The sequence below is a fragment of the Topomyia yanbarensis genome, chromosome 2 (genome assembly GCF_030247195.1).
Source record: "Topomyia yanbarensis strain Yona2022 chromosome 2, ASM3024719v1, whole genome shotgun sequence".
Classification (NCBI taxonomy): domain Eukaryota; kingdom Metazoa; phylum Arthropoda; class Insecta; order Diptera; family Culicidae; genus Topomyia; species Topomyia yanbarensis.
The window spans coordinates 438,684,637-438,703,139 of record NC_080671.1 but is presented as its reverse complement, the minus strand read 5'-3'; the positions used below and the strand labels follow the sequence as shown (position 1 = coordinate 438,703,139).

At 39.0% G+C, this 18,503-nt stretch overlaps 1 protein-coding gene across 11 annotated transcripts in view; it reads right to left on the bottom strand.

Annotated features, from left to right (window-relative positions):
• Positions 1 to 18,503, bottom strand: part of LOC131685580 (G protein-activated inward rectifier potassium channel 3-like) — a 91,199-nt gene that overhangs the window by 29,339 nt on the left and 43,357 nt on the right. For 2 of the 11 annotated variants that reach the window (XR_009304842.1, XR_009304841.1), the window contains exon 1: positions 7,054 to 7,543. The exons of 8 other annotated variants lie outside the window; for them this stretch is intronic. Coding sequence is in view for 1 of the 3 variants with exons in the window: in XM_058969412.1 (XP_058825395.1) it covers positions 7,054 to 7,280 (227 nt within the window). In the remaining 2 variants the exon portion in view is untranslated. Of the gene's footprint in view, positions 1 to 7,053; positions 7,551 to 18,503 lie in introns of those variants that run through there. One more of the 11 variants, XM_058969412.1, reaches the window with a different exon arrangement.

The following is an 18,503-nucleotide window of genomic DNA, read 5'->3' as shown; positions in this document are numbered from 1 at the left end:
GAAGCCGATTGTAGAATGTAATTTAAATGTATTTTTTGATTAGTGTGTAAATTTTTATAGAGTACATAAAGCCGTTTAAAGTTTACTCAATATATCTTACTTGCGTGATGTTTGTACATTCTTGATGGACAAAGTAAAGTGCTTGCAATTTTTGTTCGATTTTATTTAAGAAAATCCACTGAGCAGAGTTTGATGTAATTGCACGTTTGAATTCCTACAAAATAATTAAACATATTTGAACATAAAATATGGCAATTCCATCCATTACCTTTTTCTCGTACAAACTCAATGAATTTGCTAAATCGAATAGTTGGTCAAAATCCTCACAAAATTCGGCCGTATTCAAAGCCTCTTCTGGTAATTTACCAGTACGAACATAATCCTTCAGCCCAGCTGTCACGGAGTGACTGAGCGTTTGGGCTGCTAATCCTACGTTCATTTTAGTAAATTGGGCTAGTCTAATATGTTCGTATTTCAATCCTGGGACTGCTCGTGGAACATTTTTCACGTCTTCCCAATACAGATCCACGGTATGTTTAAAAGAGCAGAGTTTTCCATTCCAGACTGCGTTGTGCTTCAGTAGATTATTTCTACATGATTTGTGAAGATGGGGTGCGTCATACATGCAATAAATTCGATTCGTTCTATGATCGCTATTCTCAAGGACCTGTGAAATGATCAAATCAAAATATGGTTTCTTCTCTGTAATGCCAAACTCTTTCGTGAAAAGCGCTCTATTAGTCGAATTTTGATCACATGTTATAACTTTTGGGATAAATCCAGTTTTAAAAATCAGTGAAATTGCCTCATCAACGATTCTTTTCAATTCGGCTGATGTGAGATTGTTGCAGAAAAAATATCCTATAGCCTGCTTAAAACCACTTTTAAGTGTCTTTATCATCAATGTTAAAGACGATTTCGCTCTAGTTTTGACATTTAGCGTCTTCTGACCAGGTATTTTGGTTGGAAACCCGGTGAAATAATCTGGCTTAGCATTGGGAATATAACCAACTCGTTCGGTTATAGCCATCTCATCCAAGAATAGCGTTACCAATTTTTCGTCTTCTGGTAGGACAGATGATTTGATTTTAAGAAGGTTTAACACCGTCAAAGAAAATCCTTGCCTAATATCAATTTTTGATAGCCATCTTTGGATTGTGCTTAGTCCTGTAAGCTTTAGTTGAACAGTACTGAAGAACTAGCGCCATGTTCTTCATTGCTTCCGAGTATCTCGCCCCACGACACTTTCTGTTCCTATTCCGCTGTAATTCAACTAATATTGAGTCGTTCAATGAACTCGTCGTATCCCCTGTTACTTTTTTCAAAACTGTCAGTTCTTCGCGAAGCTTTCTCATAGCTATTTTCTTCCTGCTCATATTTTGTTTTTGCTTTCGTAGTTCCGCCTTCATTTTCACATTTTCCTCGGTTAACTCAAGGAGTTTCTCCGCCATGTACACATACCGCGCAGGATTAAAGAGGTAGTCGTGTTCGTTCTTTATCTGCTGTGTTGCTGAACTAGTTCCTTGTCTTTTAGCGTGGATCTCCAGTACAGCATCAGCCTGCACTGCTGAATCATCGATCGTTATTTTACCTGCTACTTCCATCTCGTCCCCATTGAACATAATTGGTTCAGTTTCCATCGGTGTGTCTCGAACACAGGTATCCACCACAGAATAATTCATATGAATGGAAGGAACTGCCGATTCTTTCAATCTATCGCAAAGTTTAGGATATATGAATGTAGTCATAGTGTAAATTGCATTTTGTGTTCAAACCCTTGGCTTCTATTCATCGAATTTTTGTAATCGTTCTCTGTGAAATGAGCCGAGCACACGTAGTCCTCCGTGGTGAAATGTGTTACACCACACAACGTTTTCCATAACGCGATATTCCGTGTTCTGCAGAACCAAATCCTTGTAACTCGGGAAAACGATAAATACAAATTATACCTATTTTTCAGCAACACTTTATGGAACGATATCGATGAGGGGCCGGATGTAACGCTACTACAATTACGCACTGCGCATCGTCTGTAAACCATTGTGGAAACAACAACCGAAAATATTTTCGTTTTGATTTCAGATTGTCAACTTCTTCAACAGACACGAAAATAATTGTAGTAGGCGCATGTTTTGTTGGACGTTGGAAACGTTTATTGTGAAATGCGCACGGTATGTCATGCGTAGTACACCCAAACGCCGCAGTCACAAAAGGATTGCGCTGATATAATGTTATTACCAATTCCCCACAATGGGGTCTCTAGATAATATTTACTTTATGCTACCATCCAGCTGATGCGTTTTGTATCAACTGCTAGTACCACCAGTAAAGCAACCACAATTGCGCCGAGTGCTTTCAAACCAGCACCTCCAAAGAAGAAGCAAACGCCGAAGACACTCTATAGCAGCCAGTTAGAACATGGAAGAAACAAGTACATTTCACCGTGAACAGCAAGAAGGCAGTAGCGATGACGACATGCGCATAAACGATAGTGTCAGAACAAGCAGATTAACTTAACCTTTTTGCCTTTCTAATATAGAGAAAGGCTATGCAATCACTGCAAAAATCGACTTTTTAACCGAGGTTCGGAATGCCGAGTGTCATATACCACTCGACTTAGTTCGTTGAGATCGGAAAATGTCTGTCTCTATGTATGTGCGTTTATGTGCGTGTGTGTATGTGTGTGTCATTTAAACTCACACAATTTCCTCAGAGATTGCTGAACCGATTCACACAACCTTTCAAATGAAAGGTATAACACTCCCATAAGCTGCTATTGATTTTTTAGTTGATCCGACTTCCGGTTCCGGAGTTACGGGTTGAAGAGTGTGGTCAGCCAGCAAATTCCCATATAAACTGGTAACACCATGATGTCTAAATGATGTAACACATATTAAAATAAGTGCAACATTACTTGTATTTGCAGATCTAGATCAGTTGTGACCAATCAAAGTAGCTTTGACCTCATTGGCCACCTATGACGGTTCTTGATGCCCCCGGGGAACTCACCAAGTTCCTAAGCTAATATCTCGCCTATTTCCCAGCGAATTCTCTACCGATTTTTACAAACTTGATTTCAAATGAAAGATACAGTAATACCATTGACTGCTGCTGAATTTCATTCGGTTCTGACTGGCTCCGGAGTTATAGGTTGGTTAGTAAGGTCACACTGCAATTTGTATTTGTATTTGTATTTGTATAAAAAAGTCCAACTGACAATTTGTCTAAATGAACTAAACTAAACTAAGTTAAACTAAACACAATTAAACTAGTGACAATACACGACGACGAAACTGCGAAGAATTCAGGACGAAGTCGAAAATTTCAGCAAACTCGTTGAAGCGACGACTCATTGCTAAAATCGGACTATTGGCAGCGTAGTTAGTGCTGCGCATTTCAGAATGCAGCAGGGCTCGTGGACGAAGAGAACGGGTAGGCGCGTAGAGGCTGATTTGCGCTAGTAGCTCCGGATCATCATATTCAGCCAGCAGAATCTTTGACACGAAAGTAGCCTGCGCTGCATGTCTCCGATGCGTTAAAGTATTAAGTCCTAGAAGACGACAACGGTCCTCGTACGGTGGCAGGTTTAACAGATCGTTCCACGGCAATCCACGTAACGCATATCGTATGAGTTTACGCTGGACTGCTTCGATCCTAAGGCTCCACGTTGCTTGATAGGGGCACCAAACGACGTTTGCGAATTCCAACTGCGGGCGCACCAATGAGCAATAAAGAGCCTTGAAACACAGAGGATCCCGAAATTCACTGGAAATTTTGAAAATAAATCCCAGTAATCGATTGGCTTTGTCGATGTACGCAGAGACGTGATGAGTATACGTTAGCTTTTCATCAAGAATGACTCCTAGATCCTTTACGTGGTCAACGCGTTGCAGCTGAGTTCGTGCGATGTTATAGTTGAAGGTAAGCATATTTCTCGTTCGAAAATAGCTGATGACAAAACATTTTGCAACACTAAGAACCATCATGTTTCTTACACACCAGCTATAAAAGGTGTCGATAAGATGCTGTAGCTCACGACAATCGGCTTCATTTCGTATAACAAGAAAAAAATTTAAGTCGTCGGCAAAAAACAGCTTTCCTCCATGCCTTAGAACGAAAACTGCATCATTCACGAACAGTGAAAAAAGGAGTGGACCCAGCGTACTACCTTGAGGAACTCCGGAAGTGTTGATAAAGGATTCTGAAACAATATCGCCAATTTGAACAACGACTTCACGGTGTACAAGGTAGGATCGAAGCCAATGGCAGAATCTAGTAGAACACCCTAGCTTATCAAGCTTTGTTATCAGTATCTCATGATTAACTCTATCAAAAGCTGCCTTTAGATCAGTGTAGAAGGTATCCACCTGCAATTTCTTAGACAATTGTTCCGTGCAAAATGACGTGAAGCAGACGAGATTCGTCTCGACCGAACGTCCGGGGAAAAATCCGTGCTGGGATGTACTGATGTAGTGTCGACAAGCAGAAAATAACGCTTCGTTGATGATTGATTCAAATACTTTAGATTCGACTTCAAGCGAAGTGACACCGCGATAGCTCTCCATGTTGCATCTGTCACCCTTTTTGAATACCGGGAACATTACTGAGCGTTTCCAATCCTCAGGAAACGTTTGCTGCTGAAGCGATAGGTTAAAAATATATGCAAGTGGTGTTACAAGTAAGTCCGAACATTTTTTCAATACAGTTGAAGGTATAGCACTGAGGCCGGGTGCATAAGATGACTTGGTTTTCCGGATTGCAGATATAACCATTTGTTCGGAGACAGTAAACACATCCATATCAACAGCACAAGCAGGAACGTCACGAGAAACATTTTCGAGTTCGATTGCGGTTGGCGAGTCAGCTGAAAAAACACTTGAGAAGAATCTGGCAAACAGCGTACATTTCGCCACAGTTGTCGTAGCTTCTTCGCCGTCGTAAAGCATCCTTGATGGAAGTCCAGTTTCTTTTCGCTTCGTGTTGACAAATGACCAAAAGCCCTTCGGGTTTCGGCGTAGATTATTCTGCATGCGGTTTACATAGCGTTTATACAGAAGCTTGTTGTAACAACGATACTTTCCTATATAAACCGTTACAATCGTAATAACTCATAGGCTAAAAATCTATTGAAATGGTCACCAAATTACTTCGAATCGCAGGTCTAGATTACTGATTGCCAATCAAACATTCTTTAAATATATTGTCTACTATAGAAAATTCCGGAAGTTCCGGGCATATACCACAATTAAAGTCATAACATTGAACTCAGGCTGATAAAGTCAATTAAATATTATACTTTTTTGTTTAAAGTAATTCGGCGTCAACTTTCGTGGTAGTAGTGGGATACGTGCTACGTTATAATAAGAATGTATTTTCACAATTATATTGAACAATCCCAGCTAATTTGCAAGGGACTGGAAGGTGTGAACTATTTTTCAATATTAAGAGCTATATTACTCAAGGGAGAGCAGGGAGTTGAAGGAAGAAAGTTTAAAAAAGCGTGGAATAGGGTCACATGAGTAAGCTTAGTTTCCCCGCGATTTAACCTTTTGTCTTCTACAACGGTAAGGATATTTTGACAATAAAAGCGAATCACTTGAGCCTGCGACATGCCCAGATAAGCGTAAAGTCACTTAATGGCTTACCGGGAAACTCTATGCTTGCTCATATGACCCTATTCCACGTTTTTCTACACTTTCTTCCTTCAACTTCTTGCTCTTCCTTGAGTACTATGGCTCTTAATATTGAAAAATATTCCACACCTTCCAGTCCCTCGCTAATTAAATATCGTTACAATATAAAAAGGAAAAAGATTGACTCATTCTAAGTCGTTAGTAAAAATGGTAAAAAACAGCTAAAGAATCATAGTTTGGATAAATGAGAAAGGCACAATTGCACCACTAGATGGATTAAAACAGGTTTTTCATTCATTGCATTGGTGATTAAAATATGATGAACCAGATCTTAGATTGATGAATAGCCAAGATTTGACAGATCAATAACACGTTTTTGCCACTATTTCTGTCAGGTCACTCTATACCTAACTTCAAGCATTGCACTTGGAAGCACTTTAAGAGCAGATGGACGAATCTTTCTTTACCTAAAATCAACCGCCGCCGCCACTGTCTTTTTGTTGAATATTCTACTTCGCGAGCATAACGGTATGCCTTTGATTAGTCCTTTGGAGCATATTGGAACGGGAGAAATAAAGTTTTTCTGAATAGAAGGATAAAAATCTCAAGGAGTTATTTTTTTGCATATTTGAAAATGCTTATTGTGAGGGCATCTCACCACGTTTCTGTGCAATAATAATGTCTGTTAATATTCAATATTTTTCATGTAGGTTTCAACCTTCTAGACATAAAACCTAGAACTTGAATAAGCTATTCATCATCGACATGTGAATTTTTTGGACTTTGAATTAGTTCAGAAAATTGGTTTGAGTGAAAAATCGCGGTCCAACCCAAAAGTGTAGTTTCATCGCAGCGCTTTGATTGATTGTGGTTCTTGTGAATACAGCTAGCTATATTTCAACGAGCACACATAGAAAGATGATTTCCATGAAAAAGCTCCATGTCACATGAAAAATATAAAGACTACCGGGATATTTTGAATACTTAAATACCATTATCACCGCTAAAGCTGTCGAACGACGCAAAGTGTAGAATTTCCGATTTTTTCGCTTTTGTTCGTATTCTGAAGTATCACCTCTCCTGAATTACAGAAATGACGATTGCATTTAGGAAAAAATGAACTTATCTCGAGTGACACGAGATTAGCGCATCAAAGCCAACTGTCAAAATGTATTTTGAGGGGAAATTCCAACCAAGTCAACATTTACCGGGCACAAATCACAGCAGTACCAAACCGAACTGAAAAGTGTTTCTACTTTTTCGACTGTCAACATCTGTGTTTGATGAGTAACGATTTGCAACATAATTCACCCCTAATCATGCGTTCCTCGCGATAACTGCTATAAGGAAGGTAGCATGACGCAATCTAGCAACCCAGAAAATATCAGCATTATAGTGTAGTTTCATCGCTTTGACTCACCTCCTACCAAGCGATGGCGATCGGGGTGCGTAGACAAGCGGCGTCGTTGGCGTCACCGGGCTACTCTTCTGCCACTGTAGTTGATGATGTCCCCCGTTCGTTCCGCCCATCAATATCGGTGGTAGCTTATCGAACGGATTGCCTAGTAGTTTCTGATCATCCCGGCTGTCCGGCGATTCAATGTCCCCCACCGGGAAGGTTGGCACTTTCCTCTGCTCGTAGCTCATTTCCAGTCACTGTCACTGTCACTATTCGCACGGTCACCTATTCCACCGACGACACACCTCTACGATTGGCTTATGGCACTTGAACTTTTCTTGCCGCCAGATACTGTGATAAGGCGCAAATCACAGGATTAGCAACATTTCGTTAACTGCCAATCGTAGCGTTCACCAAAAAAAAATCGAAGCTAACAACAATAATTAACTAAAGCACGCAAAAAAATGAATTACTGATAATTTCCAGTCAACCGATTCCGACGTCGTAGCGAAACCACAATTCCGTTCGTTCGCGTCTACCGTGCGTGCAAGACTAATCCGAAATCGGCAGCTATCAGCAATACAGTTCTGCTATTGGAAGGCTGTCCCTGTTCACCTATCATCAATATTCCTCCCCCCGAACTCAATGCCGCCTGTCCCTGTTCAACCACTAAGAGAATATGTACACATTGGGGACTTCGTTATCAAGTCAAATAATTTTCCGCCACTTCACACGACTCTGCCTGCGCTTGTGTCTGCTGCTGATGGGGCTGCTGCTGTTGCTGTTGCTAAACAACCAACCATCACTCAAAACGATTTTTCGCTGTATGGGATACATTGGAATATTTACGGCCGATTGTTGAGCTTTAAAGCAAAGCCTACGCTGTCATCGTCATTTCCCGGGCAACGTCATCAGCAACAATCTCCGCACTGAGAGACGCGACTGGTCGACTGGGGATGCACTAAAATGAATTGGATTTTGTTTACACGTTTCCCACCAGAGCACGACAAATTGGTTAGTGCTTCAATAGAGATTTACATCTTGTTTAATATCACATTTCCGCGGGACAATAGATACAAATATCGAAAACTGTTATGTCTAAAGAAAAATTAAATTCGGATTAAAGAATAACCCCGACTGCTTTTAGCAGATCAAACCAGAATTTATTGGCTTGACTGAGCTATTCTTGCAAATCTAAAGACGCTTATCGATCGTTAAAGATGATCAGCCATGTACATATATACTTCAACTGCAGCACCAGTCAGGTCTTACGGGATTTTTTTATTGCTGGGGTTAAAATGAGCGATCATGACTTTCGCCACACCTTCCCCTTTGAGAATGAAAACGTAATAGGTGATTTTGAGTGGATTATGCACTATGGTGTAACTAAGATGCCTTATTCATATAACAATATTAGTATATTTAAAATCAACGGAAAGTTTGCAAAGTGTAATAAATCACATCCAAGGGTAACTTAAACTGAAAGCTGAAATAATCAGTTGATGGAAGTCAAGTAAAATTGGACGGTTTGCTCAGTGATACATTTAAAACCTACTACACGTAAATAAGTACTTGTAAGTGAATCGCTGTCATACATTTTCGCACAATAGAAGCAATTGTTTTTTCTCAATTTTTATTTATTTCTACATCAATTTGGCAATGCCAGACATTTTTATAGGCTCATAATCATCCAGTATTTCATGGATACCCGAAACTCCGCACAATTTTGCGGATTACAGATTTTGTTAGCCGTCCGATTTTTATTCATAAGCCGATTTCAACTATTTTTCATGCGCTTGTCATGCCACCTGGAAGTGAATCCACCTATGTATCGATAATCGTAGCAGCCGTGTTGAGTACAGAACAGGGATGCGAGGTACATCCTGGAACATCGAGGAAAATGCTTGATTTGTCCTAGTTTTTATCCTCTTAGTAAAAAAAAAACATTTTTTTCGGTGGGTCTTCGTTTTATTTATTCCGGTCCAGCTTGCGCCCGCAACTATAACTGCAATGTAAAGTTCGAGAAACAAGGCCATATATACACGGAATGGAAAAGAAAAGCAACCAGGTATTTATAGCAGTGGCGTAGCCAGGGGGGGGGGGGGGGGTTGGGGGTTAAACCCCCCCCCCCCAAACCAAAATTAATTGGATTGAAAAAAAATGATGCTGACGAATTTAATTTAGTATTCCACAAAATATTTTTGGAAAAATATTCTCTGATCACTACATTGAGAACTGTGTTTAAAGCGTCATGAGAACTTTTGGAAAATTATGGGAAGGGGATCTTGTAACTTATCTCTTAGCCAAAATCCCATAGTTGTCAAATTACTTCAGTGTAAAATAAAATAACTGTCTGAATTATTATGAGCTCATTTTTGGAAAGATGCTTCAAAATATGGATTAGAGACAATTTTTCGAATGGGAATCTAAATTTGAATAGGTTGAGTGCATATAAAACATAAGCTTGTTTACCGAAAACTTGCATACATTTCAACATTTGCTGAAAATGTATTTTTTTAGATTGTGTAGAGTTTAGACAACAATTCAATATGGTTAATAACAAGAATAACATTTCAGAAACTAGCTGAAAGCTGATGTAATTTTGTCTCTAGCAGGTCAGGATCGGTTTTATGAGCATTGGATTTTTGTTGTATTATCAACTATATGAATAGCCTCTTAGCAGGATGCAATGAATGGCGTACTAAAATTTTGTGTACTACGTTCTAGTACTGCAAGTTGTGAGGTTGACTAATAAAGAAAAGTAAAATTAATGCTCGATAAATTTTTAACGGTCACGATCACATTCATTCGAAACTGCCAAATTTCGATGTTAAGTAACATTGAAGAATTTCAAAACGTAAAACTGTTCATCTGCTGATAGAAAAATTTTGACGGTTAATCCTCCTAGAAGTAATTATAGACAAGAATTACTCTTCAACCAAGTTTGGGTCGAGACTTAATGTCTCCAGCAAAGTTTTCGAAAGTGCTATTTCAAACAACTTTGTCAAAGACATAAATATCCCACATATTCAGAGTATCGAAATATAGTAGTAGAAAACCTTTACAACAAGCTATTCTGAAATTACTGTATTTGAAAAATCTCTTCTGCGGTAATTAAATAATAAATTCACATTGCGTTCAAGGTGCCTTTGAAGCTTACAAAAAAAAAATAATGGAACTGGATTTAAAACAAATAATTCCCAGATATTAAAAGGACTCAAAAACACAAAGAGTGATTCCATTTTCAGGAGCTAGCATCAATTCGGCGCAAGCTTAGTCCGCCCACCAAGTTAGTGTCGGATTCTGATGAGATGAAGTCAAAACGCAAGTTTCAGTTCCATCCATCCATAATTTAGTTATAGGTTTTGTGTTCTCAACTCGCAATGATTGTTTCAAACAATTTTATCCGTAGCGCAGAAAAAAATAGTTTTCACCTAAATTTTTATTCACTAAGAAGAAATATAGCAGGCCCAGTCCATTTAAATCCCTATATGTTGAATTCATGTAGCCTTCATATTTTCAACAAAATTGTTTGAAATGACATTATCAAAAACTTTGCTGAAGGCACCATGTCTCTTAATATTTTAGAAAAATTAATTCACCATAATTACCTCTATGAGAGTTAATCACTAAAATTTCTATATCAAAGCAGGCGCTGTTTTATGTTGATAACTTCCCGAAGTTGTCAAACCTTCAAAGTCAAGGATTATTATATTAGGTGATCTTGAACGTTGAAAATTTTTTAGATCATTTATCCCACTTTAAAAAATCGCAATTTTTGACTTCATTGACATATTATACAAGAAAATAATCTATAGAGGTTTGAAAACTGTTCCATGTTGATCCTTCTTGTTTGTAGACTGGAATGACATCTGTTAGACTACTTATGTTTTTGAGTTTTCAATAATTTATCAAACTCATATTAAATTTTAGCGTTTTTTCAAAAAAAATGCGATTTTCATCAAAACCCCCTCCAAACCAAATTTCTGGCCACGCCACTGAATCAATTGATAAAATTGTGACGGTTTTCTTTGTGATACATTTAAAACCCACTACAGGTAATTAAGTACTTGTAAGTCAATCGCTTTCATAAATTTTCACACAATAGAATCGGCTGTTTTTTCTATTTTTTGAAATTGCCACATCAATTTGGCAATGCCAAATGGATACCCGCAACTCCGAGCAATTTTGCGGATTACAGATTTTATTAGCAATCCGATCTTTACTCATGAGCCGTATGCATTAAATAAAATGGACTGATTTCAACAATTTTTCATGTGATTCGAATACACTAATGCTTCGTTAATCGTAGCAACCGTGGTAGTTCTACACCATTTTGCACTTTCTAGCAAAAGTACAATAAACTGGGTACGTTCCATTGACACTTCTGTTAGAATATGCAAAACCACTACACTACACCGGTGCACATCAATCGAAAATCCCAATAATAAATTGAACAGCTTTATCAGTTATTTTGCAGCAGCCATGGCGAAGACAGCTAACCAACTACGCTCGATGGACTGTTCGTTTTGTCAGCTTTAGCCGGAAGTGAACAAGTTATATGTCGCTAGGCACTTCGTGTGAGCCGGATACAACCGATCCGGCAGTTATAGCATCCTCTCCGATCTGTAGAAAGGCGACATTGTCCAATGAGAAGCCTGAGTCTAGCCGCCCGACCGTAGAATGGAGCAGAAGCCGTAGAGGAAAGGCGAGGCCAAGATGGACTCTTACGATTGGAACGAGAAATCGGAGCAACCGGCCAAACGGTGAAGAAGTACCTGAACAAAATCAGACACAATTTCAATGCACATGGGGTCCGCCAATGTGTCAAAATAGAAAATTTTTCAACTTTCTCGGAAACAGTTTTATACTATGTGCACACTACAGAACATGTTATAATAATTGGCAACAAGAAAAACGTCATCAAGATAGCGTTAAAACACGTTTTAACTCGTAGTGTGCACGTATTTGAAGGCAAGTTATTGGCAGTTGAAAATCAATAGTTTTGGTCATTTTCAAGGAACATCGTCATTTTTGATGCACATAATTTTAGTCATTTTTAATAGTTTTGGCAAAGCACCTATTGTACTCTCTTATGACATACGTCATTTTGGAGTAATCTGAGTTAAATATGCTAAGTCACTGGATTTTCAAATTTATACAAACTAGCTGTTTCAGTATATCAAAATCCGGCTTGATTACTGAGATGTAAGCGTAACAGATTGTGACAAGCGCCAATCTCTCGATGGAATGAGTTATGCTATCTTGTGACTGTAATATCCCATACTTAAGCTGACCAACTCTGTAGAAAAAATCCGTACACCATGCGAGCAATCTGTCTGAGTGTGGTGAACGGTTACGCTTCGTTGCTGCAAGGTGTCCGGATTTTTTCGTCAGAGTTGGTCAGCTTACCCATACTAAAGACGTTGGTTACTACTGAAAGAACGGCTCCGGATGATGATTTTATTCGCAATCGGTTTCATAGCCTACTTGATCTATCTGTATACACTACATCTCTTCCTTTTATATTTCTTTTAATTACATTTATATATTGAATAATCCTTCAAATAACTAGGCTTCTCAATTTGTCATTTAGTTTCACGAAGTCGTACTGTTTTTGCCTTTCTCATATAGAAAGGTTATGCAATCACTCTGAAAAACGTCAACCTAATCCCGGCCCGGAGGGCCGAGTGTCATATCCCATTCGACTCAGTTCGTCGAGATCGGAAAAAGTCTGTATGTGTGTGTGTATGTATGTATGTGTGTGTATGTGTGTGTGTATGTGTGTGTATGTATGTGCGTATGTGTCAAATGATGTCACTCATTTTTCTCAGAGATGGCTGGACCGATTTGCCCAAACTTAGTCTCAAATGAAAGGTGCAACCTTCCCATCGGCTGCTATTGAATTTTGGATCGATCGGAATTCTGGTTCCGGAATTACGGGTTTCAGAGTGCGGCCACACAGAAATTTCTCATATAAACTATAGGAAAAATTAAAAATAGAATTTTTATTTTTGATGCTAAATGTGTTCAAGGTGCATGAAACGTCGAGATTTGATGCAAACTCGAAAACAAAATTTGACTACGATTCACTTTTTTGGATTTTGGCACATTTTTGCCTTTCTCATATAGAAAGGTTATGCAATCACTCTGAAAAACGTCAACCTAATCCCGGCCCGGAGGGCCGAGTGTCATATCCCATTCGACTCAGTTCGTCGAGATCGGAAAAAGTCTGTATGTGTGTGTGTGTATGTATGTATGTGTGTGTATGTGTGTGTGTATGTGTGTGTATGTGTGTGTGTATGTGTGTGTGTATGTATGTATGTGCGTATGTGTCAAATAATGTCACTCATTTTTCTCAGAGATGGCTGGACCGATTTGCCCAAACTTAGTCTCAAATTTTTTTTTCGACTCGTTTAGGGTTTCTGGATTTTAACAGGGGCGTAGTTGATGGTTTACGGAGAGGGGTTACACCCCCCCCCCCTCTACTGTTCGCGCCACTCCTTTAAAAATCTCCTTAAATCACCCCTCAGACCACCACCCCATCCAGCCCTCATACCCCTCCCTTTCAACCCCATCATCTTTAAACCATCACTGTATCACAAAGCATACCAATTTAAGCTGGGGAGTCGTTCGTTCATGGGACTTTCGCCCTCCTTACACACCCACCCCCGCATGACAAAATGAGTTAGCAAGCAGATAACATTGATCTAATGCTGATTAGGCTAATGGAGTATTATATTTTTTTTGTTTCAAGTGTTTCACCGTCGACACGTAGCTCATCAAGTTCGTGGCTGGCATGCCATTGTGTATAAGTGCAAAGTGTACTAGGAATGTAATGGACATTTCCACTATTATGTTGAACATAAAAAGCCTCCGTGCCATAGTTTAGAGAAATGAGAAGGGCACAATTGCACCGCTAGGTGGATTAAAACAGGTTTTTAGATGCTGGTTTGTTTCGAAGCTATTGAACATGAGTTTCAACGGACTCATGTGTACGAACAAACTTCATCATGTCGTCCAAAGGTCTATCGCGTTCGAGATACTTGAAGTTATATCATCTGCTTCTGCAGCGAACACTATTTGATCCATAATCATATGATCCAATTGATCGCCAAAATCACAATTAACAAATCCAAACCTGTCATAGCGCAGAGATATTTTTGGTGAGAAATCATCCAACGCTTCCATTGCCGCACAAACAGGATTATCTAGCACATGAGAATTCTCAAAATTTGCGGTTAGTGCAATTCTCCTCACATCTGGTTCACCGAAACACATGAGAGCTTTATACTTTCCATCGTGCTTTCCAACTGACTTGGGAGCTAAATATGCCATAAATTGATCATTCCATGCTTCCCAGCTAGAACTTGTTCGACCAACGCAATTTTTCATAAAAAGCGCCATATTTAAAGCCAGCTTAATATTGTAGAAAAAATTGAGTTAGTTTTCCATTGTTGGATTTATTTCTTTATTTGAAGAAATTCAGTTTCAATTTATTTTTTTTCATAACTTCCAATTAGGTTACGCCGTTTTCTCTTTTTTATCGTGAAAAACCTAGTCAAACATATCGTTCCGATTACCGATGGACCTGAGTTCCATCTTGGTCAGTTCAATCAAACGAACGGATTGTTCTGATTTCCAATGGACAGAAGTCCCATCTTTAGCAGTTGAATCAATCGAACACATGATTCTAATTTCGGATTGACACATGGAGTAAATTACTCTGAATTTCGAATATTTTATCTCGACCTGCACTCTACTTACACGGGACATCGTGTCGAAGTGTTTTTCTTCACAACTTGTAATTAAAACCGGAGTGTGAGAAAATTCTTGAGATCTGCGTATTCTTCAAGATCCCAACCTCGCCGCCAATGTAATAACCCAGATCAAAGACGTTAGTTGCTACTGAAAGAACGGCTCTGAACTTGGCTCTTAATGATGAATTTATTCGCAATCGGTCTCTTAGCCTACTTGATCTATCTGTAAACACTACAGTGACAGCAAAAAAACAGACAACAATGCCAGTATCAAGCGCACATTGTAGCCAAAATACTTCTAACAAGTCAATAGATCAGTGATGTGTGTGTGTGTGTTAACCATCCTATCTCCCACTAGCTGGTAGTGATTTACAGAAAAAAGATGTATATAAACATTCATGCAAATAACTTGGTTCACGGATTTAGGAAGGTGTTAGCTCCATTGACTTTCCGATGACCCATTTCGTGTACAGTGCCAGACATGTTCCGAGGTCATCGTTCCATCAACTAGCCCCGCCTTACTGTAATGTTTGTATCAATTGGATTGTAACATTACAGTAAGACTTTCGATTCCATTTAAGCAGGAAATCGACGCGTATTTAGTATATTGGTTCAATTTGTATATATAACATAACACATGTGTACTAGAAAACTTACCATTTTTGCAGTTTTCTACCTTTATTTCTATCTCCCATTTATGTCTCCTTTGACTCTCATCCACATTTCTTGAATTCCTGCTTATTTAAGAAAGAAAAGGGTAAATAATAAAAAAAAACCGATAGACTTCGTGTTTTCCTCAACGCTTTCGTTTCTCTTAGTCTGGTGTCACTGCCGGTTGGACTTGTGTAAGTTGTTCCATTGGAGATCTCCAAGGGGCTGTAATTGGAGGAAGATCTGACTTCTATCCTGAAGTATCAGTTTTTCACATTAATATATTATATGTGTGCACTACAAAACAATCCCGTGTATAATGCAACCATTTTTTGAACATTTATATGTACATATGCCCACATACACACACACCAAAAAATAATGAAATTTAAACGACATGTAAATCAATACGAATGTACAAAGCTTGAAACAAAAATCTGATTGACAATTAAGTTGAACTCGATGCACTCAATGCACCACGGTCCCAAAGCTGCATTCAGGAAGACAAAACTGTCTGCGCCAAAACCGCTGGTCCTAGATATACAGCCTCTTCGGCAAACTTTGTTAGTACTCTCCTACCGAACCCCCACATTAGTTGAACTAGGGTGGTCCCTGTGGTTAGGGTGCTCAAAGCATCAACCCCCCAGACATGCAAAATTCAGCTACACAATGTTCCACAAAGTTACAAATCAATCAAACTGAAGCAACCCCTCTGAAGAAACTATGTGGCCATCTCCAACGGCTCATGCGCCATGACCCCCGCAACATTCAAGATGGGGTGGCTCTTCAAAAACCGGCCCCCTACCAATATCCTTCCATGTGTCAATCTCTCGCCAACACCCCGCTCCAGAGGCCTCCAGAACCCCTGCAAATACACACCTTTGCCGAAGCCATGAAGTTTCTATCTCTCCCGTCTGCACAGCCACAGGCGATTTTCAAAACAAAAATGGGTTTTGTCAAAGCTATACATCTTCCAACACCGCAAATGGACCCTCAACCCTCCAATTTCACTTGAAAGACCGAAACTTTGTCGTCTTTGGTGAAAAAACTGCGGGAGCGCCACTTCTGTAAAAAAAAAATAATTAATTTTTGAAAACGGTGCACTCCTCAACAAAAATCGCTCACAACTCCTCAAATAGACGAGACAACAACTTTGTCACTTCAGCAAAAATCTTCGCCATGCAAAGTTCCAAAAGTGCTGCAAACAAAGTATCCACGATAAATCAATGTATAAAGCAACAAATGAGAAATAGTGATTTCAAGAGGTCACGCTTTCATCGCTCAATCTCTCATGGTAAAATCAACTGAGAAACAGTCAATGTGTGTTATAATGAAAATCTATTGAATATGTGACACTGTTTGAAAACACAACATTCCACCGTACAACTACATGTTAGCGTGAATTCACAATAGTGTTAATAGCGTACTATAGTAAACTCTAAACGAAAGTTATCTATTACGGGGCCAATAAAGCAAGTACCGTCATCATGCATTATATAGATGCTAGGGAATTATGCTTTATGAGTTATTTTACCAATTCGCGGTTAGCGATTTTCAGACCTCTTACTTTTATTTGTTTTGAAGTAACAAAAATTGAGAATCTTTCCTTAACCTACCCACAGCCATCATTATAGTCGATAATTAATTTATACTTTCAAACATTGCATAAATGTTGGAAAAGCATACAATAATTTCCGCTGCTATGAATAACAAACTCGTTTCAAGATTTTATTTTAAGATAACAAGACGTGAACTAAAACATTTTCTTTCTAGCACTCGTTTTGAGCACTAGTCCAAACCAAAAAGGAGCATAGTGCATAGTGAGCATAGATAACTTTTGTTGGCCGATTTAGAATTAACGATAGTTTGCAGCTAACAGTACTGTAAATCCACTGTACTATCCAGATGTACGGTAGATTGTTCCTTCAAAAACGTTTACAAATCCATTCGGTATTATCACACTCAATGACCATTCCTCAGTTGATCCCACCATAAGAGATTGAACGTTGAAACGCGACCCCTTAAAATCACCATCTCTCACTTGTCACTTCATACACTGATCCACGGTAAATAGTTTGTTTGCAGCACTCTTAGAACCCCGCATGGCGAATACTCTTGCTGAAGCAACAAAGCCACTATCTCGTCCATTTGAAAAGCTATGAACGACTTCTGCTGAAAAACACACCACTTTCAAAAATCAACCATTATTATATTTATTTTACAGAAAAAAACGCTCCCGCAGTTCCTTCACCAAAAACTAAAAAAGCCTCGATCTTTCAAATGAAATTAAAAAATTGAAAATCCATCCGCAATGTTGGAAGACATTTAACTTTGAAAAAAAACCATTTTTGTTTTGAAAACCGCCTGCAACCATGCAAACAAAAGAGACAGAAACCCCACCGCCTCGGCAAAAATGCGTACCCTCAAACGCTCTAAAAACCTCTAGGACAAAGTGTTAGCGAGAAATCAACACACAAAAAGACACCAATAGAAAACCAATCTTCAAAGAACCACCCCACCCCAAACAATGCAAAAATCACAGCACATGAGCCACTAGAGACAGCCACACAGCCTCCTCAGAAAAGTTGCCTCAATTTGACCGACCTACAACCCTGTAGAACACCATGTAGCCGAATTCCACATATCCAAGAAGTTGACACCTCGAACACCCCAACCACAAGGACCACCCCAATTCAACCAATATAAAAAAATCGGCAAGAAAGTTCTAAGAAAGTTTGCCGAAGACACCACATATCCAAAACCAACGGTTCAGGCGCAAACAGCCCCGTCCTCCCAAACACAGCCCCGGGACCATAGTGCAATGGGAGCATCAAAAAGCATATGATTTTACACTTTCGTTCGTGCACTATTACATGTCATTTATTTTACAGCAATATTGGATTAAAAGTACATTAAAGTGCATTGGTCGGTGCCAAGTCAGACCGGACTAAGTCGCAAAACATCAAAAAATGAGTTAATGATAGCACTGGATAAAGAATTTCTTCAGCTACATTCCACTTTTACCAGATTTGAAATATGAAACAATAAACAAGAATTATG